This window comes from Neophocaena asiaeorientalis, unplaced genomic scaffold (assembly GCF_003031525.2).
Source record: "Neophocaena asiaeorientalis asiaeorientalis breed wild unplaced genomic scaffold, Neophocaena_asiaeorientalis_V1.1 scaffold264, whole genome shotgun sequence".
Taxonomy (NCBI): Eukaryota; Metazoa; Chordata; class Mammalia; order Artiodactyla; family Phocoenidae; genus Neophocaena; species Neophocaena asiaeorientalis.
In genome coordinates this window covers 61,259-86,015 of record NW_020185332.1, presented here as the reverse complement: position 1 = coordinate 86,015, position 24,757 = coordinate 61,259, and the positions used below count along the sequence as shown (strand labels likewise).

The window sequence follows — 24,757 nt, the reverse complement described above, 5'->3', positions numbered from 1 at the left end:
CACTACCCAAAAAAAAAAAAAAAAAAAAAAAAGTGAACAGAACAGAGAGGATCTTCTATGGGATGAGCAGCAACCTTTTCACCCTCTCAGCTCTTGTTCCTTCCCCTTCCTCTCCTCCCTTTCTGCTCCATCTTCTCTGTCTCTCCCTCCCTCCTCTCCTCCCTTAGTGTACCTGTTGGGAACATTACTGATTTATGGAATGTGTGCCTGGGCTTTGTGGACCCCAGCCAGCCCGTGGGTGGGGTCTCCTATTTATTCTCTGCTCTTCTCTCAAACCAGTCCAGTTGCTCATGGACTTGGCTTCCCTGACAGTTGAGATGTGGTAGCGCCTCATTTGGGGCCCGAGGATCACCTTGTCCAGCCCTGCTTCTCCCCGGACATGCACACAGGTCTGTTCAGAACAGTGAGAAGGTCCCCCTGCCTTCCTGGGTCTCCGTCATTCGGGCCAGCACAAATCAGAAGACCAACATTTACTGAGCACATACTATGTACCAGCTATGGTATAGGCATTTTCATAGGCACGATCCCACTGCATTTCCACAAATCACACGCTAGGTGGTATTCTCCCCATTTTATACCTGAGGGGAAAAAAACCAAGGCTCAAAGAGGTCGAACCACTTTGCCAAAGTCCCATGGCTGATAAGTGGTGCCATGTCCAGACGCCGTGGCAGATTCGGAAGCTCTGCTCTTTCTGTGACTCTTGCACATCCCTCCGAAGATTGGGTGCTAGGGGTGAAAAAGAAACCCATGGTTCCTCCCGGGTCCTCAAGAAGGTTACAGCTGAGTTAAGAGCAGGCGCAGACCCCCGTTAACAGCTCGAGGCAGCGTAAGCTGTGCGGACTGTAGGCTTCAGGGGGTGGAGCCGGGGCTGGAATCACAGGGCTGTCAGTCAATAAGCCGCTCTCCAGAGCTGGAGCCCCATGGATGCAGGGACAAAGGAGGGGCCAGCCCAGTGTTGCTTTCCGGAAGAGAGTCACTTGGTTTTCGGAAGGCTGACTCCCTGTGGGTTTTTTTCTTTTTTGGGGGGGGAAAAACAGGTAGAGTAACGATATTAGAGTAGAAAGAATTGGGTAGTTAGGACTTTTTCCCACGTGTAGCATCACGTCAGTCTGGTTGCTGAGTTGTGGGGTGTCCGAGGCAGCTCAGTGAGTTTCCTGAAACCTGGGGAAAAGGCTGCGTTGGTATTTGCAGGTCCTGAGCCGTGCGAACAAGACTGGTGAGGTCTGGGCAGCTGCAAGCCTTACCTTCGCTGCCCGGGGTCTGGAGCAGCTGTGGAGAGGGTCTTCCCTGCTCCTTCTGTCCCTCTGGGGGCTCAGTTAACAGGGAGGGTCAGTGTGAGGTCTGTGCACCCAGGCTGGGAATGCAGCAGCCCTGTGCCCGGGGGCTTGGTTAGAAGCATCAAACCTTCAAGTTGTGGAAGAGACTCCAAGGTCATCCTCTCATCCATTGGTTCCACAGATGAGGAAGCTGGGGCCCGGGGAAGGGGAAGCACAGGCAAGGATGTGGGGTTTGGTCTTCTCCTGGACCGTGGAGGCTCAGTCCAAGGTTTTCTTCCTGCACCACCTTGATGCAAATGTTCTGTCATCTGGCTCCCCAGGCCAACAGTCTTTTCCGAAGTCTCACAGCTGTGTCTCACCTCCTAGGTTCTCCAAACCTATCCCCGAATCCGATGTCCCCAGCACACAATAACTTGGGTAAGTAGCTCTTTGGATGACTCAATCCCCCTCTAGCTGTAGCCCTGCCTGGTGGCCCGTGTGTAGAGGGGGCCCTGAAGTTGAGGCTCCCCTGCTCCGACCCCCACCATCCGCCCAGTGCAGCCCATCAGGTTTCTGGTTACATTGTTTCTGGGGTCACCCACAGAACGGGAAACCTGAGAACAGTGGTGGCAGGAAAGGCAGCCGTGTGCCAGGTTTGTATTTCCCCAGGGAGGCGGTTAGACACGAGTGAATGAAAAACCCCCGAACCTTGTGCTTAAGAGACACGAGGGTCTCCGGTCAGTGAGCATCCGTGTGTGATCTGATGCAAAGCCACAGGCAGCGGTGCAAACCGCAGCCCCCGGCTTTCGGGGACTTGTTTCAGATACATTTACTTGGATTTTATCTGAGCACCTCATCTGACGATGATGTCATTTTTATTTAAAACAGTACCATATAAGGAATTTGGGGGGATAAAAAAAAAGCCAAGTTACCTATAATGCCCCTGCCCTAACACAGACATTTTTGCTTCGTCTCGGTCCCTCTGACGTTTGTGGATCAGGCACATGTATTTGTGCTTTGCCTTTGAGATAATAGTTCATATCCACCTTCTCCTTCTGTCTTCTCGTTGTTATTTTGTAAACACATTTCAGTACTTAGATGACACGTTGATCATCTTGCATTATCTCATGATGTTTTGGAGCAGCTGGGCCATCACTTCCACAACCTTCCCTTAGATGTTTGATTTCTGGGTCATTTTTCTGAGATTCACTTTTCTAATCCAGGAGCATCCTTTGGCTTCAGCGTGGGGCCTGCCGGAGGGCTCAAAACAAATTAAATATTTGTTGAGTTTTTATTGAGGGGAATTTTTATTTCTGTGTTGGTCTGGTAGCTTTAGAAAAATGTGAGTTTGGTTCTTTTCCAGCCTGTATTGCTGGGTTTGATTTGTGGCTCAGGAAAAAGAAGGAGTTAATATCCAAGCTTGGTGAATCAGAGTGGATTGGCCTGGCTTTTGTTCCCAGTTGTTCCCAGTTCTTGACTGATAGCATCAGATGAAGAAAGTCATCATTTGGAACGTGGGGAGCTGCTTGAAAACCTTTTGATACAGGCTGACAAGTGGGCAGTGTGAGCTGTAACTTTGGGGGATCTCTTTTATCATCTTTGTAAAATAATACCACTGTGAGTGTTGGGCTTTACAGCGGGAAGGTCACATTCCTGATGTGAAAGGACTGATGGAGTTTTTAAACACAAACTCTGAAGGCTGGAAGCTATGTTAACCCTTGAGAACTTAAAGGCCATGAGTGTGAACTTGACTCTGGGCTTTCAGCTTTGGAGGCTGAGCCCTCTTACCCCACCATGGCCATGGGCGCCCTGAAGTCGACAGACATCAGAACTGGTGCTTGCCTTGGCAACCCCACTGCCTGACTCGGTGGTTCAGGCCGCAGGTTGTCCTGGGCGGGTACTCACTGTGAATTCCCCTCGAGATTGCGTGGACCAGGATGACAGCGTGTTCTTGAACTTGGCCCCGAGGCAGAGTGCCCTGCTGGCACAGTTCTCCCTTGCCTCTCGTCTGAGGGTCAGGAATTCTTAGGCCATTTCTTGCAAAGGAAGGGACAGCCTCCAAGCCTGGTGGGCAGAGAGGGGGTGCCACTCGGCTGGGAAGATGTGAATGTGGGGGACAAGTCAGCCAACAAGCCACGGTAGGACTCACGGCGAGACACGGGCGCTGACAGGCCTGGCTTCCTCTCTGCTTGCCAAGCCCTCGAACCCCCACCTTCACCCATTCAGTACTGTTGGTAGGGCCCCTACCATCTCACAGCCTCTGGCATCGTAGCTGCAAGGGGATGAAAGGATGGTGATGAAGATGGCAGACATTTCTCGAGAACTTGATATTTACTGAGCGTTGTTCAGAGTGGCTCATGCATGTTAACGGAATCTTTGTAACAACTGTCTAAGGTGGTGGTGCTGTGATTTTTCATTTTATGGAATAGGAAAGCAAGGAACGGACTGGTTAATGAACTTGTCCCCTTCACGCAGCTAGAAAATGGAGAAGCTGGCTTTGAACTCAGGCCATGGGGATCCAGAACTTGCGCCCCCACGTGCAGCAGGACCCTGCCTTTGCTCGGTCACTTAGACTAGCTCTCGCCCTTTTCACTCAGAAGAACTAGGCTCAAGGAGACACCTGTGGACTTACAGTGGGGAACACATGTCAGGTGTGAGGGCCCTGGTGTCCCATGTTGTCCCTGGCTGGGAGCCCTCCCTGCTTGCCTGTCTCTTCCTCGCTCAGTCATTCTCTGGGCACTTCCTGCTTGGTCACCGTATGCCAGTCCGAGTGGGGGAATTCAAAGAGGCGTCACAGACCCTGACACGAAGGTGCTTTTGGCCTTGCTGGGATAAATAAGGCAGGACGATAAATACTTTTTATGTAAAACAAGAGGGGGGACTTCCCTAGTGGTCCAGTGGTTAAGTCTGCCTTCCAGTGCAGGGGATGTGGTTTCGATCCCTGGTCGGGGACCTGAGATCCCACGTGCTGCGGGGCAACTGATCCCTCGCGCCGCAAGTACTGAGCTCATGTGCTACAACTAGCGAGAAGCTGCAACGAAGAGCCCATGTGCCGCAACGAAAATAAATAAATAAATTAATTAATTAATTAAAGCAAGAGGTAGGTGCAGATGAAGTACCCTGAGGGTTCAAAGGAGCAAACCGTGGCGTTCCCGTGGGGACATCATCCAGGGTGGCCAGTGTCTCCTATGTATTAACTCATTCAGTCACCATTTGCTGAGTTCCTAGTAGGTACTGATGCTGGTGGTCCAGAGCCAGGGAGGACGTTTAGGCGTTCACAGTCTGGTGGAGTGGCTGGAGGTGTCTGTCCATCACCGGTGGTGCACTGTGCCCGGTGCCAAGGGAGCAGCACACAGGAGGGAGGAACTGTATGTGCCAGGAGGACAGTGCCAAGTAGGGTGGGGGGACCTTGGAGTTGTGATGACCTGTATGAGCTGGGCCTTGAAGGACAGGTGGGACACGGTGAGGCAGAGAAGGAGGGAAGGACACTGCCGATGGAAGCAATGGCGTGAAAGGGTGGGGTAAGCTCGGAGGACAGCTGGCGGTGTGGTTGGTTGGCTTGTTGGGAGGCACAGTGGAGAAGATGAGGCTCGGGGTTGGCGGGTTGAGAAGAGAGCCCTGAGGGCCACCCTTACGTAGCCCTGTCTTGCCTATAGGATAAGGCAAGATGGTGGGTTCTGAGTTGGGGGTTGGTGGTTATCTGATGGCAGCTTCATAATGATTCATCTGGCCACTGTGTGGAATTTAAAATCTCGGGGAAATTACTGGGGCTACCCCCCCCCAAATACCCACTTAGGAAGCTGTAGCGCTGAAGGAGGCTGAGATGAATGCTTTAGAGAAATGGCAGCGGGAGAGGAGAGGGCGTTTAAGAGTGTCATGAATCATTGGCATTCATTGATCAGCTTTAACTGAGAAAACGATGATGCTTTAGCTTAACTGAGGCAGAGCCCCAGGAGATGGGACGGGGTTTGGGGCAAAGGGTGACAGGGAGATGCCGGTGCTTGCCTGTGTCCAGGAAGCGGCAGGACGGTCAGGAGAGAGGCTGTGGCTGGAGGTGCAGCTTTGGAAGCCATTAGCATGTTTGACAGCCTTGCCCAGAGTGGAGTCAGAGACGTGATTTTGTCATCAAATGAGTTTGGAGAGCCTATACTGTGCCCCCTCCTGGGCCCCCCAGGGCACCCGCAGCGTAAAGCCTCTGCGAGTCCTGCAGAAAGGAGGCCTGTTTGGTCCAGCGTTTCTCCCACGGGTCCAACCGCTGTTGGAACACTTTTCTCTTACGATCCTATTGACCCTCCCATAGATCTCACTTTGGAAACACTGATGAAGGTTCGGCTGAAGTCCTGGGAGTGGATGGATTCAGTGGAGAGGGAGACCCAGCTCAAGAAGGAAAGAGGGCTGAAGACAGACTCACGGGACCCTCTCGGGAAGAGGCTGAGGGTCAGGTGGAGGATGGTGCCTCAGGGAGGGGAGGAGGTGCTGAAGGACACAGTGGGCGGGTTCTGCAGAGATGCGAAGTGAGAAGTGAGAAGAGAACCCCTCGTGAGTTCAAGGGCATCCTTTGGGGATAAAGGGGTGGTGGGGTGGGCAGCACGCAGCAGCTGCCTCCGTGTTTCTCCTTTGTGGCTGGCGTGTCCCAAGCAGTAGGATGCTGCCAGGCACGCGGAGAGTTCTCCCCGGAGAGAGACAGGGCATTTCAGGACACCTATTATTTCTAGTAAAGGAGTTATTATACAAAAAGAAAGCAAGCATAGGACATCGGGCTGCTGCTTCATTTCCTCCCTCCTCCAGGCAAAAGATTGCACCTCCTGCCACAGTAAAGCCACTTGGGGTGCCTCGAGGAGGTGCCCCATGAGTGACTGAAAGGCAGCTCAGCTTCTGGCTAGGGGCAGGCTCTGGGGAGGTCCCAGGGCTTTGTTTTGCAGGGAAGGGATGTGAGCAGGTGATGTTCCTGTTATTACACATCATGCCGGATGAGTCACCTGGAATTTCCTAAGGATTTAGGTCAAGGATTGGAGCAAATGGAGGGGAAGGAGGAGGGAGGCGGAGAGAGAGAAGAAAGGTAACGAGCTGGATCCTGCCGGTGAGTAAAGTTGTTTTCTGCTTTAAAGTGAGACATCTCGGGAGGGGCCTTGACTGGGGGAAACGAGGTACCAGGGAATGTCCTGGGGCAGTGGCTGAGCTGGAGTTTAAGGAGGTGATGGTTTCCCGGAGGACGTTGGGCTGAGGCTGCCTTCCTCTCCTGCCAGGAGAAGGGGGCCCTGGTGGCAGAGTAGCAGGAAGACCCCTGGGCCCCAAGAGACGGTAGGGGCCCACGTTACAGGCCCTACCTGATCCCAGGTGTCTTGTGCTGCTGCAGAAGTTCTTTTCTGAGGCCTCGTTGGGCTTTAATCTTCCATAAGCTTGGGACACCACAGGCAGGCATCTTCACGGCAGGACGTTGGCTGCCGGCTGGACCGTCACGCTCCTGAGGGTCCGTCCAGCTCTTAAGACTTTTCCACTGTTCTTGGTTTCAGTAAACTGGTCCTAGGTTGAAAGAGCGTGTGGGGTCTTTTCTGTGTAAAACTGGGCTTGTTGCCCTAATCCTTGGTGAGACAAGTTGGAATGGGTGCCCGGCTGCTGGGACACAGCTGGCCTGGGCCTGCAGGGACCTAACCCTCAGGTACACAGGTGGCTCAGGCACAGGTGTAGAGGATATTTTCACAGCCACCTGCGCTGGGCCTCGAAGGTTGCGTCCTGGCAGACGAGGGGGACGAGCAGTCCAGGCAGGGGAAGTGCACATGGGGGTTGGGGCGTGGAAGCCTCCCGGCCTGAGGCAGAGCCTCCTTCCGCAGGTGAGCAGGGCACAGACTAAGTCAGCCGTTTGTGATCTGACCTTTAGCTTTACAGCGTCGCTGCTCCCAGCCCTCACCCAGTCCCTGCTTTCGATGTATAGTAGAAAGTTAATTTCCCCGCTCCGACCTCCCCCCGCCCCTTTCATTTACCGGATTTGGATCTCTCGCACATGTTTTTAATAGGCATCCCTTTGCCTTCTGGGTTTTATTCTGTTTTCTTTTCCTTAAACAAAACAGAAAGTCAGTGCCAGCTTGGAATGGGGCTCAGAGCTGAAGCCAGCCAGTGCGTTAGGCTGGCAGGGGGCCAGTCGAGAATTAAGTGCCCTGCGCTCCTCGAGTGGTCTGGCCGACACCGCACCGGTGGGGACAGGGGGCCGAGAACGGCTGCAGCGGGAGGCTCCTGCGTCTGCAACGCCTCTGCTGCAGGAAGAGAGATTGGCACAGACTCAGCAGTCTGGCCGAGAGCAGAAGCGTTTGAAGGGAAGGCCTTGGGCACACGCCATCAGCTGCCACTCCAGGTGTGCTGAGTCCTTGGCTAGAGAAGCGAAACCACTTTCCACTGGGGCAGGTCACTTTACCCTGTAGAGTTGTCCTCCCAGAGGAGCCTGTGAGTGGCATATGTTCAGGGTTCTTAGAAGCAACCTTACATAAAATTGCTTCTGCGTTTGTTGGGAAACTCTTGAAATTAGGGTAGGTTGGCTGGCTGGATTGATTGATATGGAGGAGGAGTAGCCACCTGAAGATGTCATTTAAGATTTAGTGCCCAGCTTCCCTGGTGGCACAGTGGTTGACAGTCCGCCTGCCGATGCAGGGGACACGAGTTCGTGCCCCGGTCCGGGAAGATCCCACATGCCGCGGAGCGGCTGGGCCCGTGAGCCATGGCCGCTGAGCCTGCGCGTCCAGAGCCTGTGCTCCGCAACGGGAGAGGCCACAACAGTGAGAGGCCCGTGTACCGCAAAAAAAAAAAAAAAAAAAAAGATTTAGTGCCTGGGACAAGTTTTGTTTCCCCTGCAGAACTAGTAAGAATTGTCTGTCCACCAACCAGAGCCATGTAGCATACTGTGCTCCCTTTTTGCCTTGTCTGCTAGGAAGCTTAGACCCGAGCGGAGTGCTCTTTCAGGAGCTGTAACTTCATGGTTAGCCTGTTTATAGTCTTCTCTTTTCCAGGGTCCTGACTCTGTCTTGTTCGGAACCATGGTCTGGATAAGTCCTTTGGTAGGAAAGAGATGAGGGCATACATGAAGTTTAAAATAAAGTGCCATTCAAGGCATAACCCCGAGGTGGTGATCATACTTGGGTCTGCAGCTCCTCTTACAGAAATGCCTTGAGGAAGTACCGAGGGATGATGGGAGGGAGAGAGGTGAAAGGCAGGGCTGACTGTCAGTTGTCTGCAGACAACAGTAAGTGCATGGCTGTGGTGCTGCTTCTGAATGTAGGTCGGCTCGTCCAAACAGCACTCCGTGAAATGGCAGCCTTCAGACTTTGCCTTGGCCTGACGGCTCTGTTCCCCCAAGTAGCATCTTCTTAATTATGTGTCAGGCTCCTGCATCCTGTGTTTTCCACAGCACTGTTCAGGGAGTGTCTGTGAGTTGCAGGGATGTTTAGATAAGGGCTCAGATCTGCTTGGGAGGGCCTCTTGGGCTAGGACCCCAAGCCTCTCTCTGATTCCGAGACACCTTGAAGCCCACACGTGCCCAGAATATGGTTCTGGCCCCATGTTACCCAATGGGTGGCCTGCTGGCTTCTCTTCTTTTGATGGGTGGGCTGAGTCAGTGTTCCTGGGAGCCTAGCTCGCTCACTTCTGCCTGGACTAAGCCCAGGGGGTGCTGGAAAAGGCTTTATAATTTGGAGATGAAGACTGCTCTGTTCTGTACTTGGCTAGAGAAGCCAAGGCCAGCCCAGATCAGCCATAGCTGCCTCTTCATGGTGACCCATGCCAGAAACACCATGACCTACATGGTCTGCTTTCAGTGGCTTCCAGTACACTGCAGTCACTGTTCAGACTGGGCCACTGAGGCCAGAGAGGGACGTTATGTCCCTCAGGTTGCACAGCAGGGTCAGCAGAGCTTGCCTCTGGGAATTCCCCAGTACCTCTTGGCCCTGGCACGTTGCCAGACCACTTTGAAGGCTTGGAGTGCACTTGGATTTCTTAGGTGGTGGTGGTTGTTTTTTTTTTTTTAAGGTTTCCAAAGCAACATAGCTCACATTTTAGTGACCACATTGTTTAGAATATAGCTTATCTCATTGGAATGTCAAGCATCGAGCAAAGCCAGAGCCGGATGTGGCTGGCGTGGCTCAACCCAGCCTCGGGGGCACTGGCCGCAGGCCATGGTCGCTCCTGCCCCACCACACCACTTTCACCATTAAGTAGTGTGGGCCCTGGCAAGGGAAGGAGGGGCAAGGACGCTTTGCTCGTTTCGGATGGAGGTCAGGACAAGAACAGGATCTTTTCAAGTTCATATAACCAAAATTATTATAATTTCTGTTAACACCATCTATTGAGTGCTTGATGCGTGCCCCGCTCTCCACTTGCATTATCTCAGTCCCTCCACAAACAGCGCCTGGTGATAAAGGAGATGCTCCACTCTGGTGACCCGTGGGGAGATGTGGACACTGAAACTCAGAGTTTAACTGGTTTGCTCAGCAGCACACGGCTGGTCTGTGTCTGAGCAGAGGGTGGACGATGGTCCATGTGGCCTTGAAGCTTGTGCTCCATGACCTGGTCCAACATCTAGGGCAGTGGTTTTCAACTGGGGCCTATTTTGCCCCGTGGAAGACTTTTTGCAACGTCTGGAGGCATTTCTTACTGTCACAGCTGGGACGGTGAGATGGATGTGTGCCGCCGGCATCTGGTGGGTAGAGAGGCCAGGGATGCTGTGCACATCCTAGAGTGCACAGAACCCTCTCCCCACAAAGACAGAATTATCTGGCCCCAAATCTCAGTAGTGCCGAGGTTGAGAAACCTGATGTAGGTGTCCCGACCCTCTAGCTGACTCTTCCAGGGTGTGTGGAGTGCAGGGATGTCACGGGCTGCAGCTCCTCCCGTGTGTGCTGACCTTCTCTTTACCCTTAGACGGGATCGTGGGCGTAGACCCCAGAAGGAGATCAGGGCCACTTTGCCCTGCAGGGGGACCCGGGCCTCTCCTGGGCTTTACGTACTTTCAGAGGTCTGGTGAGCTGAGCAGAGGTTCTCGTGGGTTCTCGCTCTGGGAGGTTGCCCGGCGGGCGGTGAGCAGGGGTCTCCGGCCAGTGCTGAGACTTGGCACGGCGAGCCCTTCCCATCACTCTCACTGGCTCCCACAAAGACACGCCCTGAGTGACCAGGCGGCTCCACGTATATGTAAGAGCCAGAGCAAGTGACTCAGGCTGGAGGTCTGAGGCGGAGGAATGAGGGCAGCAGAATCCCTGATTCGCCAGCAGGTGGTGGGATTCAAGTAGGCAGAGAACAGGATGTGGCCCGGGGAGCAGTGCAGAGCAGAGAAGCAGCTGGAAGGGCTGGCTGGAGTGCTGGGGAGTCCTGTCAGAGGCGTGGCACTGCTGCAAGTGAGGAAGGACGAGGGCCCGGCCCAGGGCCAAGAGGATGGACCCTAAGGTGGGAGATGACACACAGACGGGCAGGAGGAGGGCAGGGGTACCTGGGCAGGTGTGGAGCCTGGAACAGCTGGAGGTGACAGGAGGCATAGGGAATCACGGGAAAGGTAATGTGGAGGCACGTGAGGGGAAACCTCTATTTCAGGGGTTCCCACCTCTTCTGAGAACCACCCCCTCACAGGATGGCAGTTTGCTCTGAGGAGCCCTTGACCGAGACACAGACTGACAACTAGGATAAATTCAGAGCTTCTTTTAGGTGAGTTTGTGTCTTAGCCACCCAACAGACGGCATCTGGATACATTTGGAAGATAAGTTTCCGCAATAAGAGGCAGGGACCCAGTTCACTCTGTAGACGGTGCCTGGTGCCTGTGTGGCTGTAGACGCGACCCCCTGGGCCGCACCAGCCTTGTCATTTCACAGGCTTGGACGCTGCCGCCCGACAGGCTAGGAGTTAGCCCACGACCAGGCAGAGCCAGAAGCTGCAAGCCCTTCTGGGAGGCAGAGATCAGCATGGGTCACTCTGGGGACCTTGGGAGAGAGGCAGATGGTGTGGCCAGACCACAGTGGGCACTCCTGGCCTGTCCGGTGCATTTAGCCAGGTGCTTGTTGGTCTCGGGGCCTTTTGGGTTTGACCCAGCACCTCCTTGAATACTACTTCAACCCAAGGCCAGGCCGGGCGGGACAGGGCCTTTGTGAGCTCAACTAAATAGTGCCAAGGCCAGTGGAATGCTTCTCCCAACACCTGAGGATTTTGTCCCACTGGATCCTGCGAGTTTTACACAGTAAAAGGGTGGGGGGGATTCTAATGCCCTGAGAGGTGGGGAAACAGGCTTCTGGAGCATCTAGGGGACCCCATCCAGGAGCTCAGGGGCTGGGGGGCCCCCTGACCCAGCGGCCCGGCCTGTCTCCTCAGACCTGCAGCCCGTCACCTACTGCGAGCCGGCCTTCTGGTGTTCCATCTCCTACTACGAGCTCAACCAGCGCGTTGGGGAGACATTCCACGCCTCACAGCCGTCCATGACAGTGGATGGCTTCACCGATCCCTCCAACTCAGAGCGCTTCTGCCTGGGGCTGCTCTCCAATGTCAACAGGAACGCGGCCGTGGAGCTGACGCGGAGGCACATCGGTAAGGGGCGGCCGCGCCCCCCCACCCCGTGACACCACCCCGCACCCCAGCCAGCACAGCCCCTGCCAGAACCCACCAGCCACCACTGTGCGCCTCCCCACGCCCGTCCCCCAGGCTCCGTATTGCCTTGTTTAGGGGCCAGACAGGTAGAGTTCCGGTTGCTTGATTGCTCCCACTCAGAGACCATTTCTGAAAATTTGAAAGCCACAGAGGAGGACAGTTGACTTTCCTGAGAAAGGCAACCGTGCAATTCTCTTAATAAAAATACCCTTGAAGTACTGATAGGTGGACAAGTATATAGTCCACCTTGGAGGAACGATATTCTCTTTGTTCACTTCATCTATGATTGTTCTAGGAACTTAGAAGAGGTGGAGAGACCAGTATTGCCCGCCTCCGGGACACCACTGCTGCTAACACGCTCTCCTGACACCCAGCACGTGGTGAAAGATCACTTAGTTTAGGGAGGATGAAGCCTTGCTGTGTGTCACTTGGTTTGCTCATAAAATTACCATGCTGAGGATGTGCACAGCTTTGCGATCCAGAGTCCTAGAAGGGCCGTAGAGATGGTGTAGAGATGGTGGGTGTTCTCAGACATTGTTCAGGGCACGCAGGGTGGTCAAGGGGTTCCAGAGTAAACCCAGGAGCTGGGCAGGGCAGGGCAGCAGGGGTCTGGGCACGTGTGAACCAGAGCACCTCTGCTCTTGTTTGTATTGTATCTTGCGCCTTCACGGAAGATTTCATTTGGACAGAGGGTTTTACAGTCAAGAAAAGTTTGGAAGCCATGAGCCTGCACCAGTGTGCCTATTTTCCAGGGAATGATAACCTGATGCCCAGGGAGGGGCGGAGCCCTGCAGAGGCCACACAGCAAGTGTGTAACACAGTCGGTGACAAAGAGCCCCCTCCTGCCCCTGAGCCTGCATCCTTCCCAGACAGCCTCCTACTTGTTTTCTTCTAAAAAAGATCCCCGGTGGTATACACAGGTGTTTACTTACCCACTTTATACTTTTCTGTATTTAAATATAACATTTCAGAAATTACCCAAACATTTTTGTTCTTTGGGTCTGGGTTTTCCCACCTCTGCCTCCCGCTCTTGACCGACATAACTCCAGGGCGCCTCCTAGTGGCCCCCGAGTCTGTCAGCACCCTGGTGTCTGTGAGCTGCCAAGTCCTGTAGCACTGAGCCAGGAAGAACTGGGGAGTGGCGGGGCCGGGGACAGTGGTGGGACGAGGAGGCAGGCCTGCAGCCGGTCACCTGGTTTCCATCCCACTCCACGTTGCGCCTGTGAAAGCTGGCTCCGTTCCCCGGCCCTCTGGGCCTCTGCCCCCAGGAGTGGGAACAAAGACCTTCGAGGCGGGAGAAGAGAACATCCCCTGGCTGAGCAGACTCGTTGTCAGAGGGTTTATATAACTTGCTTGAATTGCAGAGCCAATTTAAAAATAATTTCTGTCCATCTGGAGTGGATTTAAGAGATGAAGGGAAAGTAAATGATATAAAGCTATGGAATGTTTTAGAAAAATGCATCGAGGGGAGAAAGGTACAGGGAGTGGCACTAATTAAGCCATCCTTGCAGTGACGGGCTCCTGGGGTATCTGCTGCCTCAGGAGGAGCTCTGCAGGCTGACTGAGTTTCTGAATCTTGGAGGGGGGAGGGACCTAGTAGTAGTAGAAGCAGCAGCAGCTACTGCTCACCAGGCACTTGCTTTGTGTCTTACAGTAGCCCCATGAGGTAGGTATTATTGCTACCCCCATCTTACAGGTGAAGAAACTGAGGCTCAGTGGCTGAGTAACTTGGCCGAGGCCCATGGCAGGTCATTGACAGAGGCTGCTGTTAAGACTTAACCCATGCTCTTCCCTCTCGTCGTCTGCCTCCCCAGCTTTGGCAACCTAGCGTCACCCATCACTTCCCCGTGTGTTCAGGCTTGGGCTCTGGGCCCCGTTTGCCTGGTGACCCTGGCAGAGAACCGGTCACTTGGAGCATCGGCTGCAGTTCTGCCTCCTTTGGTAGCCTCAGCTGGTGCCAGGACCACTCTGACCCGAATCTCTCTAGGGCGAGGCGTGCGGCTGTACTACATCGGAGGCGAGGTCTTCGCAGAGTGCCTCAGCGACAGTGCCATCTTTGTCCAGTCTCCCAACTGTAACCAGCGCTACGGCTGGCACCCAGCCACTGTCTGCAAGATCCCACCAGGTACCACCACCGACATAGCCACCCTCTCCCTCTCCCTGAGGTCCTCTCCTCTGCGGCACATGCCTGGGATGCTGGAAAGGTTTCTTCTCTCTTACCTTTTCTCCTCATTGGTGTTTGCACTGACAATCTGGAGATGCTTCCCTTGGGTTTTCTGCCTTGCTGTCTTATTGTGACCTCCCCGAACCTTTGGGGAGCAGACGCAGCATCTGACAGATCTGCCTTTGATCTCTGTAGGTACCTGTTTATTGCCTGTGTGCATAGATGCTAAGATAGTATGCCTGCTCCCTTCCTTTTCTCCCTCCCTCCCTTCCTTCCTAAAGCCATGCCAGATGCTGTAGGGGGATGGAGGGGTGCAGAAAGTCCTTCTGCTCTCCCCACAGACCTTACCCATCAGCTGAGTGTGCAAGGCAAAGACACAAATGTGTTTAATACAAGGGAGGGTGCTACGCACCATGCAAGCAGCACAGGTAACGTGCTCTTGGATCCAAGGGGAAAAACACATTTAACTGTTAGGATGGATCAGGAAAGGCTTCATGGAGGAGAAGGCATTTGGGCTTGGAGCGGTAGGTAAGCATTAGGCATAGGGTGATGGTGGGGCGGGGACCGTGAGGGCATCCCAGGCAGAGGGAACGATATGGGCGAAGGCCCAGAGGTGATGGAGGGCAGGGCACACGTGGGCTGCACTCTGCCTGCAGCGGAGGCCGTTTAAACGACAGTTAGGAGACACGTTTAGAAAACATGATGGGACCAGGCTACGGAAGAACATGAGAAAGTTTTGCTTTTATTCAGGGGGACTGTTGAGGGTTTTCTGAGTAGGGCTACGAATCCCACCTGTACTCCAAGGGGTGGCAGGCTCACCCCAGAGGGTGGCTTGGACAGGGCCAGGCCTGGGTAGATGACCAGGCAGGTGGCTGATCTCATCCAAGGCCTCTTTAGAAAGCTGAGGCAGAAAGCCCCTGCCGCAGCCCACTTCTCCCAGGGCACGCAGCCGCAGTGTGTGGACTGTGCCCGGTGGGTAGAGTGTGTGGGGCTCAGTCCATTGCCTGCGGCATGTGTGTGGCATGTCTTTCTGCTCACTAAGTAGCAGGTGATGGTGGAGCGGTGGGTCATGGGCTGGATCAACTTAAGAATGCAAAGAGTCTGAGATGCTCATGGTGCGCTCCACTTCTGGAACGTCGTGTGGTTGCGTTTACAGAGCACACGGCTACCTTGGGGCTCACTTAGTCCTCACCAGTTATTCTAGCTCTTCAGGTGAGGAGGCGTGCTGAGGAGACAAGTTCAGAGAGGTTAAGCTACCTGCAAAGGACACACAGCTAGTAAGTGGCTGAGCCAGGATGAGCCTAGGGCTGTGTGCTCCTCTGCTGCTTGCTGGGCGGGGGACCGGAACTCACCTTGGGCTCTGCTTCACCCCTCTTCCCCTCAGAGAAAATGAGAAGAGGAAGTCCAGATGCGCACTTAGCTTTCTGCCCATCCCCCGGCCCCACCCTCTCCTTCTCTGGTTCCCGCAGAGCTGGCTGTGGTGCTGGATGTTATCTCATGGGATGTCAGAGCTGGGGGGCCTCTGAGGCCAGCTTCTCCTTTCACAAGGGAGACACGGGCTTAGAAGAGAAAGTGACCAGCCCAGAGGCACGCAGCAAGCCGAGGGGCCCAGTGCTGGCCCGTTAGTGTCACCTCAGCTCACCTTTTTGGGCATTTTCGGCATGTGCTTTTTTTTGTCTTTTATTTCTCTGATTGACACATTCCTGGCACTCAGGCAGTAGGACTTCGAACAAGAGATTTACGGTAAACTTTATGTGTGCCTGTCTCTGGTTTTATGCCTGGAGTTAGGTACACACCTTCACTTTGCCGAGAATGTCACCCCACCCCAGCCTCGTGCCCAGAGGCCAAGATGTGGCCCAGATCTCTCGCTGCCTCCTGGTCCGGGCAGAGGTGGATTTGTTGGAGGTGCCCAGGACCCTCTGCCGAACTCCTGTTGGCACGGCAGGCCGGGTAGCCTCTCAGCTGGCCCGTCTCTCTGGTGCTCCCTCCATCAAAGGGCAAGGACTCCTGTTCCCCAGGAGGTCGGCCATACCCGTACACCACGTGGGCCTTCAGGCTCGTGACCCTGCCTCTGTTCCCTGGAGTCTTGCCTTGGCCCCTTCGCCCAGGGCAGGGCCCACCTCTCCCAACCGTTTCCCTTGTTCCTGGGCTCACTTTACTGTCTTCCTCAGCCTTCCCACAGCTCTGGGAACTGGAGCTTATGGGCCACTGTTTAACTCTCCCCCCTCACCTGTGTCAGCTGCATCTCCCCATCAAGGCGGTGATGGCTTCAGGGGCAGGGACCACGTGGGCCCGCCCCCAGTGTGGTGCTGAGCGTGGACTCTGTGGCTAATATGGGAACACCGGTCTGGGTGACCCTGGGGGGGTGGGGGGCTTCAGCCAGGAGAGGAGTTCTGGACAAGTGCACTCTTCGTCCCCCCCAAGCACCGTTTTTGTTCTGTTGGCAGGATGCAACCTGAAGATCTTCAACAACCAGGAGTTTGCCGCCCTCCTGGCTCAATCTGTCAACCAGGGCTTCGAGGCCGTGTACCAGCTGACCCGGATGTGCACCATCCGCATGAGCTTCGTCAAGGGCTGGGGAGCCGAGTACAGGTTGGGGTTGGGGCGCTTGCCCCTGGGATGCGGGGACTGCAGGTGGCTCAGAACACGGAGCAAGGGCTCCCCAGAGATGAGCTAGGCTGGCCCTTGCCCCGAAGAGCAGAGGGACCGGGGATCCGAGCGGGGCCAAGTCCCACTAGACAGGGAAGAGCTGAGCAGTGCTCGCCCAGTTTCTCAGGAGCTGGGAGCGTTCCATCCTCACCACAACCCTGGGCGGGGACGCTGGCATTGTCCCCGTTGTACGGATGAGGGAACAAAGGCCCAGGGAGGGAAAGCGACTAGCCTGAAGTTGCATCATTTGTGGAAAAGCTGAGCCTAGAACGGTGTCCTCTTGGCGTCTTCCTCCTCGTTCGTTTTGGGCAGATGGTTTTAGGAAGACCCTCTCCAGGGAGTTAAGTCTTCATCTCACTGTTCCTTCTCTCCTCTGTGGCTCCATCTCTGACCCAGTGACCCTGAGGATCTAGGATATTAAAACGGAGAAGCAGGGAGGGGAGGAGGAGATTTGGGTGGTCCAAGGAACAAAATTTACTTGTTCAGAAATGATTTTTTCAGAATTTCTGAGATACTGGTTTTAACATGGCACTGGTCAGGGGTGTCCCTGGTTTGCTCTGTCGAATCCCTCGGGCCACTCTGGCGTGGGCTTAGAGAAGCCCGTTCCTTTTCCTTCCACACCTGGACAGGAGTTTCCCCTAGAGGCAGGTCCGTGTGCCCAGCCCCGACTCCGCGGCAGACACAGAGGTGCCCACACGTCAGCTGGAGCCAGTGCCTTGCAAGTTACTCTCCCCTTCTCTTCATTTTTCCAGATGTTTGGAATCCATTTTGTTTTGCAGTCATTCTGCACCCAGGCCAAACCCATTTCAGTATTGGCTCTGGGCCACCATTTATAATGAAATCCAGATGAGCATGACTTATGGAAAGTCAGATTCTCATTAGAGGATTTCGGTCCATAAAATCCTCCTCTTTCATTTACCGTACTTTAGCTGCTGTTCTCCGTGTCTGCCCCACAGTGCCAGGGAACACAGCACCTCGGTCTCTGGGGTCTCCCTCAAATCCGGGATGAATGACCAGTTGAGCTATCCGAGTGGTCAGCCGTCAGAGAACTTACAACCCAGTTATAATGGCCTGAGAGTAGCCCAGGCCCAAAAGCCCAGTCCGAGGGACGTTTTAGCTCACCTTTTGGCCTTGGCTGAGTCATTTAGGGAGCAAGAGTGGAAAGGTTAGAAAATCAATCTTCTTTTTAGTTGGGGAAGGGAAATATTTAAAGATGGACCCGGTGGAAAAGAGCCAGAGGGAGGTCCATTTGTTCCTGTTAGCACTCAGACTGCAGTCTAGAGGGCCACACTCAGGCACCCAGGTCAGGCAGGCACGCCAGGGCCGAATCTGCAAGCCCATTTCTAACCCTCCACTCGGGAGAAGCGCAGGCCAAGCAAGCAGGGTGGTGACCTCAGGCCAGCAGCTCTTGACCTGGCGCGGCACTGCAGTCCTCCAGGTTCAAGTGCTTGGGAAGAGGCCCCTGCTGGCAGAAGCCTTTCCCTGGGGGCACTGTGTCACTGTGCAGGACATACTGCCAGCACACCCAGTCCTGTGCAGCCCACCACATCACTGCCACCTGGCAGCACCGCAGAGCAACCTAACTGGTGGTGCGGCCCCTTCCCAGAACAGCCTCGCCCTCCTCCTGCCTCCTGGGCCAAGGAGAGTAAGGTTTCACCCCTTCCTGTGAGGTGGCTGAAAGCAGAGCCCAGGCCTCTCACCTCCAGCTGGCACCAGCGCCTCCGGCCTCAGCAGATAGCCTTTGCTCAGTGGAGGCCTTTGGGAGCCTGCCTGCAAGCTGCGTCATCAACCAGCCCGAATTTAGACAAAGTGCTTTGGGGAAAAGAAACGTGTGGTGTGCCTTGGTTTTTTCCAGTAATTGTTACACGGCTCGCTCTGCTCGTAAGATTTTCCAAAATAAGGCCATAGATGGGAATTGTATCAGCACATTGGGGACCGACAGCATGTGGACTCTGTCGGCGCTCTGTAAGAAACACCCCTCAATCAGACAGACGCACGTCATCGCGGCCTGCTGGGGGTGGGTCGGGGCTGAAGGCAGGGGAGCTGTAGGTGCCCTCTCAGGACAGGGGGACCAGAGAGACCTTTGCTCTGGCTGAGGTTCTCCCTCAGGAGCCCATCAAGGCAACCGGGGGGCCTCTGGGGTACCCTGGAATTTGCCTTACATGTTTCTCTTTAAGGGGGCCACGTCCTTCCCTGGTGCAGGAGAACCTGATTTACTCAAAGCCCTTCCTGCTTGGAGTTTGGCCCGGCAGTTTCAGCAAGTCAGTGGCATCTCCTCCAGGACAGGGTCTAGCAAGGCAGTCCGTATCTCTGGCTCTGGGAAGAAGCCTGTCACCAAAGCGGGAAAAGGCATTCTGACGTGTGTGTGCTTCTGGACGTGCTTAACATCCCCCAACCCACCCCTTTCCCAATGTCTTGCAGGAGACAGACCGTGACCAGCACCCCCTGCTGGATCGAGCTGCACCTGAATGGGCCTTTGCAGTGGCTTGACAAGGTCCTCACCCAGATGGGCTCCCCAAGCATCCGCTGCTCCAGTGTGTCTTAGAGACATTGGGTGTGAAGGGGGAGGGCGGGGAGGGTGGGCTTGGGGAAAATGGCCATGTAGGAGGTGGAGAAATCAGAACTCAAATCACGGTTGTCAAAGAAGAAGAAATTTTTCTCCCTCAACCAAAGTGGCACGAGCCTGTTTTACAGAACATGAAAGCAAACCCAGAGATGGATTTTTACGAACAGCTGTGTCTGCTGAACACATCTGCCCTTTGGCCCTGGTGTGAAGGGCAAGAAATGGCTTCTGCTCTGGTGGCTTGAGCAAACAGGTAGTATTTTACCACCTGCCCCCTCCCCCAGCCCCCTTTTCTTTTAATGACAGCAAACTGAGATGTCACTGCCCAACAGGAAACGGCCCTGTGGTCAGGACCGAGTGCGGAATTTGCCTTCGGCACTCTAGAATTTGCCTTGGGCAGGGAGAAGCTGGCAGGCAGGGGTATAAGCGCACCTCGGGCCCAGCCCTCCTCTTCCAGTGAGCATTCCTGAACCCCAGCAGCGGCAGACCTTGCACCCTGGGGGCTGAATTGACTTGGGGTGGGGAGGGGTCTTGTCTGTCTCCACCCCTCGGGGAGCATACTGATTGGTGTGAGCGAGTGTGTCCAGAACCGAGCACACGGACCGGTGGGAAAAGGTGGTGACACCTCTTCTTTAAAAATACTCTTAAAAGTTGTCTGCATTTTCAGCAGTTGGAAGGATCTGTTGAGGCTCAAGCATGTAGGAAATGTATAGTTTGTAGCATCACGTTAATCTCAAAGAGATTTGGATTATGTAAAGTGTTCCCGGGAAGCAGGAGGCAGTTGTCCGCAATGGTGTTCAGGTGCGCGGGTCTCCGGTCACCTGTAAGAGCTCGCTCCGCTTTCTCATGCATTCGGCTACATTGGCTGATGTAGTCAGTTGCGTTAATTAAATGAACTTTATCGTGTGCTCTTTTAAACCTTTGTTTTATATTTAAAAAAGAAAAATTGGGAAACCAGAGGGGGACCCAGCAACATCTCCCCCAAAGTGAAGCTTTTCCAGGTTTTGTTGAGAAGACACCTGCCAGCACATTTGGAAGCTGAAATTAACAGAAGCAAATTCACCAGGAGGGAAAGATCTCAGGCCAACACAAAAGCAAATGAAAGGGCTATTGAAAATTTTTTTTACACCTTTGAAAATTACAGGTTTGGTACAAAGAGGTCTGTCATCTTTCCCCTGGGATATGAGATTATCTAGCTCACAGTAGAGGATCATCAGTGACAACTCTAGCAGTTACAATGTGTAATAAGTACTGCTCCCAGTGGCAATTAGTGAGGAAACTAAGTTATTTCAACTGGAAAAAAAAAAAAAAGAGCCCTCTTCTACTGGCCTTTTGCAGAATACAGCAGATGGAATTGCCACTTGCAATTGGTACTTTATACTTTGCTGCTGTTTTTGTATGAAATGACTTATCCCATATTTTTGCATGGATTTCTACCAGGAAAAATAAAGGGATTTCCTATGGAAGTCCTGTCTTAATTGCAGGTGAAGGGAAGAAAGTGTACACTTTTGGCAGGTATAAACCTCAAATGTGATGACATTTCTGATGCTATGTGGCGATGTTGGGGGCTTCCTGGGTGCCTCACTTACAGGATCCTAGGCCTCTGAAGCTCCAGCCCTGAAGTTTCCAGGTAGGAGAGCTGCTTGCCGAGGACATAGGAAGAGACAAGAGTACCTTGCCAGACCTGGACTGGTCTTTGCGCAGGACTGTCGACACAGAGCCGGAGACGGTGTGTAGTCCCTCACTCCACCTGAGGGGGCCAGATACTGCAAGTCTGAAGTTCGTGCCTGGTATGAAATGATGGTGGACTGCTTCTTTTAGATACAGGAAATCATCTGAACCTCCTGGATGTGTGTTCCTGCTCCCAGTCAGGTCTGAGACTCATGGTATGACTTCTTATTCCATTTTGGCCTCGGCTGAAGCCATCGTGGTGCCCCCTCTAAAAGCCACGGGGAGCAGTCTCTGAGGACCCGTGTTCTCCACCTGCTAACGTGATCTCCCGTGAGGGCTTCCTACGGCACACAGCTGTCCCCCAGGTACTTGGGAACCGGCTTCAGGTACAGCCCAATTTGGGTGATCTTGTTGGTCACATCTGGCTGCGTTTGGATGGTGTCTCAGAACCCTCAGTGCTCAAAGGTAAAGGCTACTTCTAGGAGGCATGAAGTTTTAATTTTGTGTTTTTCCGAAAGCTACTTGCTTGGCCCTTTTTCTTTATAATAGACTAGACTGCTGGAGGAGGATGAGAGGAAAAAGTGAGGAAGCCCACCTTCAGCACCACTGAAAAGAAATTTGGTTGTACCCACAGGTTAGGATCTGGTTTCATTCCCACCCTAGAGGCTGTGTAGGTGGCTCTAAGGCACATGTAATATTAGTGTCCTTCAAGTCATAAAAATAGTTTAAAAATCCTATCGCCTGAAGGCATTTATACATTGAAAAACTTAAAGGACAGCTGAAAGGGGCAGGAGGAAATCGGGGCAGTTCTGGGGGGTGACGGTGTCTTCTGGAGACCCTTTTCAGTGCCGTTGTCCAGGCTGCACAACGTGCCTTGTTCCCCTGCCCCGGGCTCCCCGCCAGGCCACCTTCACCTTGCGGCTTGTGCTGACGCTGACCTGAGAGTAGCTATAGCGCGGGGCCCTAGATCCTGGCCTCAGCACCTCCCTCAGGAGCCAGCTTGTATTCCCTTTCCTCTCCGCCCACTCCCTCCCTGCTCCTAACTTTATTTAGTACTTGGAGCCTTCCAGTGCAAGTAGGTAGCCGCCCCAGCGGTTCGGGTTACAGGCCTGTGCTGGCCAGTCTTCTCTGCTGGCCACCTTCCTGGCAGGCTGCAGATCTGACATTCTGAGACAAGCCCAGAGTCAGGAGCGGGGACTTGGACTCTTAAGAAGAACAGACATGAGGGCAAGGCTGCTGGCAGACTTTTCCATTGTCCTTATGTTGTCTGTGCTGTATTTTTTTATTTACCATGGTGATTATTTTTTTAAATCATTGTTAATGTATTGGAATGAGCTGTAGCACGTATCTTGTGCTTAGTTTGTTTTTCTCCATCTCCCTCTGGCTTCCTAGAGTTTGGACGTATTCCAGGGCTAAATGCTTTTACTCACACCGCCGCACAAAAAGGTTTTCTTTAAGTAACGTGTGCATGTCATGCATGTATGTGAGTAGCTTGGGGAGACGGCAGACAGCTGATTTCATTCTCAGCCCCAAGCTGCCATTTCTGAGGCTCCGTGAGGGTCTCTGCGGGGTGAGAGCTCACATTAGAGCTCTCATTAGGCCACTCTCTGTAGTCCTTAAAAGGAGAAGGGAGGGACAGGAATCTGCAGACTGCTCAGGGGACTGTTTACCAAGGGGGTTACCAAGTAGCAAGAGAGGGCATGAGTTTGGTTCCGGGCCCTGTGTCTTACTGTGTGACTAAGTGGCACAGTTGGGAGTTTTTCCCAAATCTACATCTTTGCTAGAAGAAAACCTCAACACAGCTAAGTTGTACCATTTTTCTTGGTGTGGCATAGATGTTCCCTTCTCGAACCCCTTCAAGTAACAGTCTTTCAGGAGTATCAGCCACTCCGCAAGTGGGTGGGAAAGCAGAAAAACGTATGGATCAAAAATGAGGCACCTCTGATGGAAGAGCGGGGAAATGACTTGCGCTACAGGCAACCTTTCAGAAACACAGCTACCACATGCAAAAACTCACGTATTGTGTAAACTGGATTGAGAAATTCTCTCAAGTGATCCTGTAATTTTTTTCTTTTATGCTAAAGTAATGTACACTCGAGCATTCTGGTGTTTTTATATTTATGTAATAATTTCTTAAAACCATTCAAGACAGATAGCTATTTAATTTTTTGAAGAAAGTTGGAAAAGGCTCTCCTCCCAAGGACAGTGGCTGGGAAGAGACGGGGCACAGCCAGTTCCAAACGCTGGTAGAGGGTGCAGTGGCTTTTGGGCTCAGCACCTGGGACGACTGACCCAGGCTGGCTCCCCACGTGGCAGCATGTGACACAGGCAGCTCAGTCGAATACAGGCCCTTACGTGGGGGCCTCTGAACCAAGCCCCTCTCCCTTCCTAGGGGTGAGAACTGTACAGAGGGATGGAGCCATCTTCCTCCCGGAAGCCTTCATTCACCTTCAGTGCTGCTGTTGCAACTAGGCTGTTCTGGGCAGGACTCCTGGTTTGGGTGTGCGTTTGGGTGGGGGAAAAAACGCGGAGGATGTTGATTACCTTCCCTTCTCAGCCAGCCTGACCTTTTAATACCTTTGTAAAAAGCATGTATGTATTTATAGTTTTAGATTTTTCTAACTTTTATCTTAAGAGCAGAGCACCTGTTTAAGCATTGTACCCCTACTGTTAAAGAACTGTGTCCTCTCTCTCCCCTGTAAGTGCCCTTCTAATAAACTTTTCATTGAAAAGCTACTGGGCCAGAAGCTCGCTCTCATTCTCCCTGCCATGTCTGAGTGGAGAGAAGAGGGTAAAGGGCCCCAGGGGCTTCAGAGAAATGTGTCTGTCTCCAAGCCCAAGTGCACTTTGACCAAGGATGTGCCAGGTCCCATTCTGCCACAGCCCCGCTGCCCTCATTCACTCACCGAGGGCAACATGCAGTGCCAGCCAGTCCTGCAGGGATAGCGGGAGCCTCCGGGTCAGGCACGTGAAGGTGTCAAGTCTCCCAGTTGGCACGTCTCCCAGCGCTGCACAAGTCCCAGCGACGCTGTCTCCGCGTTACTTCGCGTTCATTTCCTTTGTATTTGAGAGCCTTTGGCAAGTGAGTGGACGCCACCGGATTAATCTTGCCACAGGCAATGGAGGTAGGTTTCAGGTTCCGAAAGAAGCAGGTTTCCACACTCTCCAGCTCACATGACTTAGCTCCTGTGAAAATCCATTTTAAATTCCAAACGCCCAAGGAGAAAGAGACTTCAAAATTGTTTTCCATGGCTGAATCTTACACTGACCCCAGCTGATGCGGATTAAGAAAAAGGATGATTAAAATGAATAAACAATTCGGGGGAGGCGGAAGGGGGCTGGCGTAATTCTCTAGCTGGGCCACTTCTACAGCAGCCTTCCCTCCCAGGACCTCACCGGAGTCCACACATGGTGTACCAGGAGGGAGGCAGATTTCCCAGGAACGGCACCCACGTGCCTATAGGTTTGGCCTCCATGAACTACATCAAATCCCTACCTTCATTGTTATTTGGCCAGTTCTAGCCTCCCGCCCCTAAACGACTTTCCCCAAGGTTTTATCTAGTCAGTCTCTCGGCAAATGACTCTCACATCCCTACCTGTAAACCAACCTGTTCCTTGAGCGCCACAACTTTAAATTCCAGCTGCCTGTGAAACGCGATCCAAAACAACTCCCCCAAACTGAGTCATCTCCCGTCTTGCCCAAGCAAGCTCCCTTTCCTGACTCTGTGTTTATCGGGAGCCCCCCACCGCCCCACCTTCTCCAAGTCCTGGGCAGCTTGATGCTTTGCTTTTCCTTGCTCCCCGCCACCTCCCACCTCTGCAGCTGCCCCTGGTGATCCAGCCTCC

At 53.5% G+C, this 24,757-nt stretch overlaps 1 protein-coding gene and 1 long non-coding RNA gene across 4 annotated transcripts in view; one reads left to right on the top strand and one right to left on the bottom strand.

Annotated features, from left to right (window-relative positions):
- The window catches only part of SMAD3 (SMAD family member 3), a 118,301-nt gene extending 94,654 nt beyond the window's left edge, over positions 1 to 23,647 (top strand). The window contains exons 5-9 of one of the 3 annotated variants that reach the window (XM_024735203.1): positions 1,644 to 1,694; positions 11,592 to 11,804; positions 13,852 to 13,989; positions 16,476 to 16,620; positions 19,099 to 23,647. In XM_024735203.1, coding sequence (XP_024590971.1) covers positions 1,644 to 1,694; positions 11,592 to 11,804; positions 13,852 to 13,989; positions 16,476 to 16,620; positions 19,099 to 19,222 — 671 coding nt within the window. In that variant the 3' untranslated portion in view covers positions 19,223 to 23,647. The remainder of the gene's footprint in view (positions 1 to 1,643; positions 1,695 to 11,591; positions 11,805 to 13,851; positions 13,990 to 16,475; positions 16,621 to 19,098) is intronic. The other 2 variants (XM_024735204.1, XM_024735205.1) reach the window with 2 other exon arrangements.
- On the bottom strand, positions 14,750 to 16,457 carry LOC112393137 (uncharacterized). Its single transcript, XR_003001836.1, has 2 exons — positions 16,259 to 16,457; positions 14,750 to 15,253 (listed from the first exon to the last, which is right to left on the bottom strand). It is a non-coding gene; the product is annotated as an uncharacterized LOC112393137 (long non-coding RNA).
- Positions 23,648 to 24,757: the final 1,110 nt, after the last annotated feature.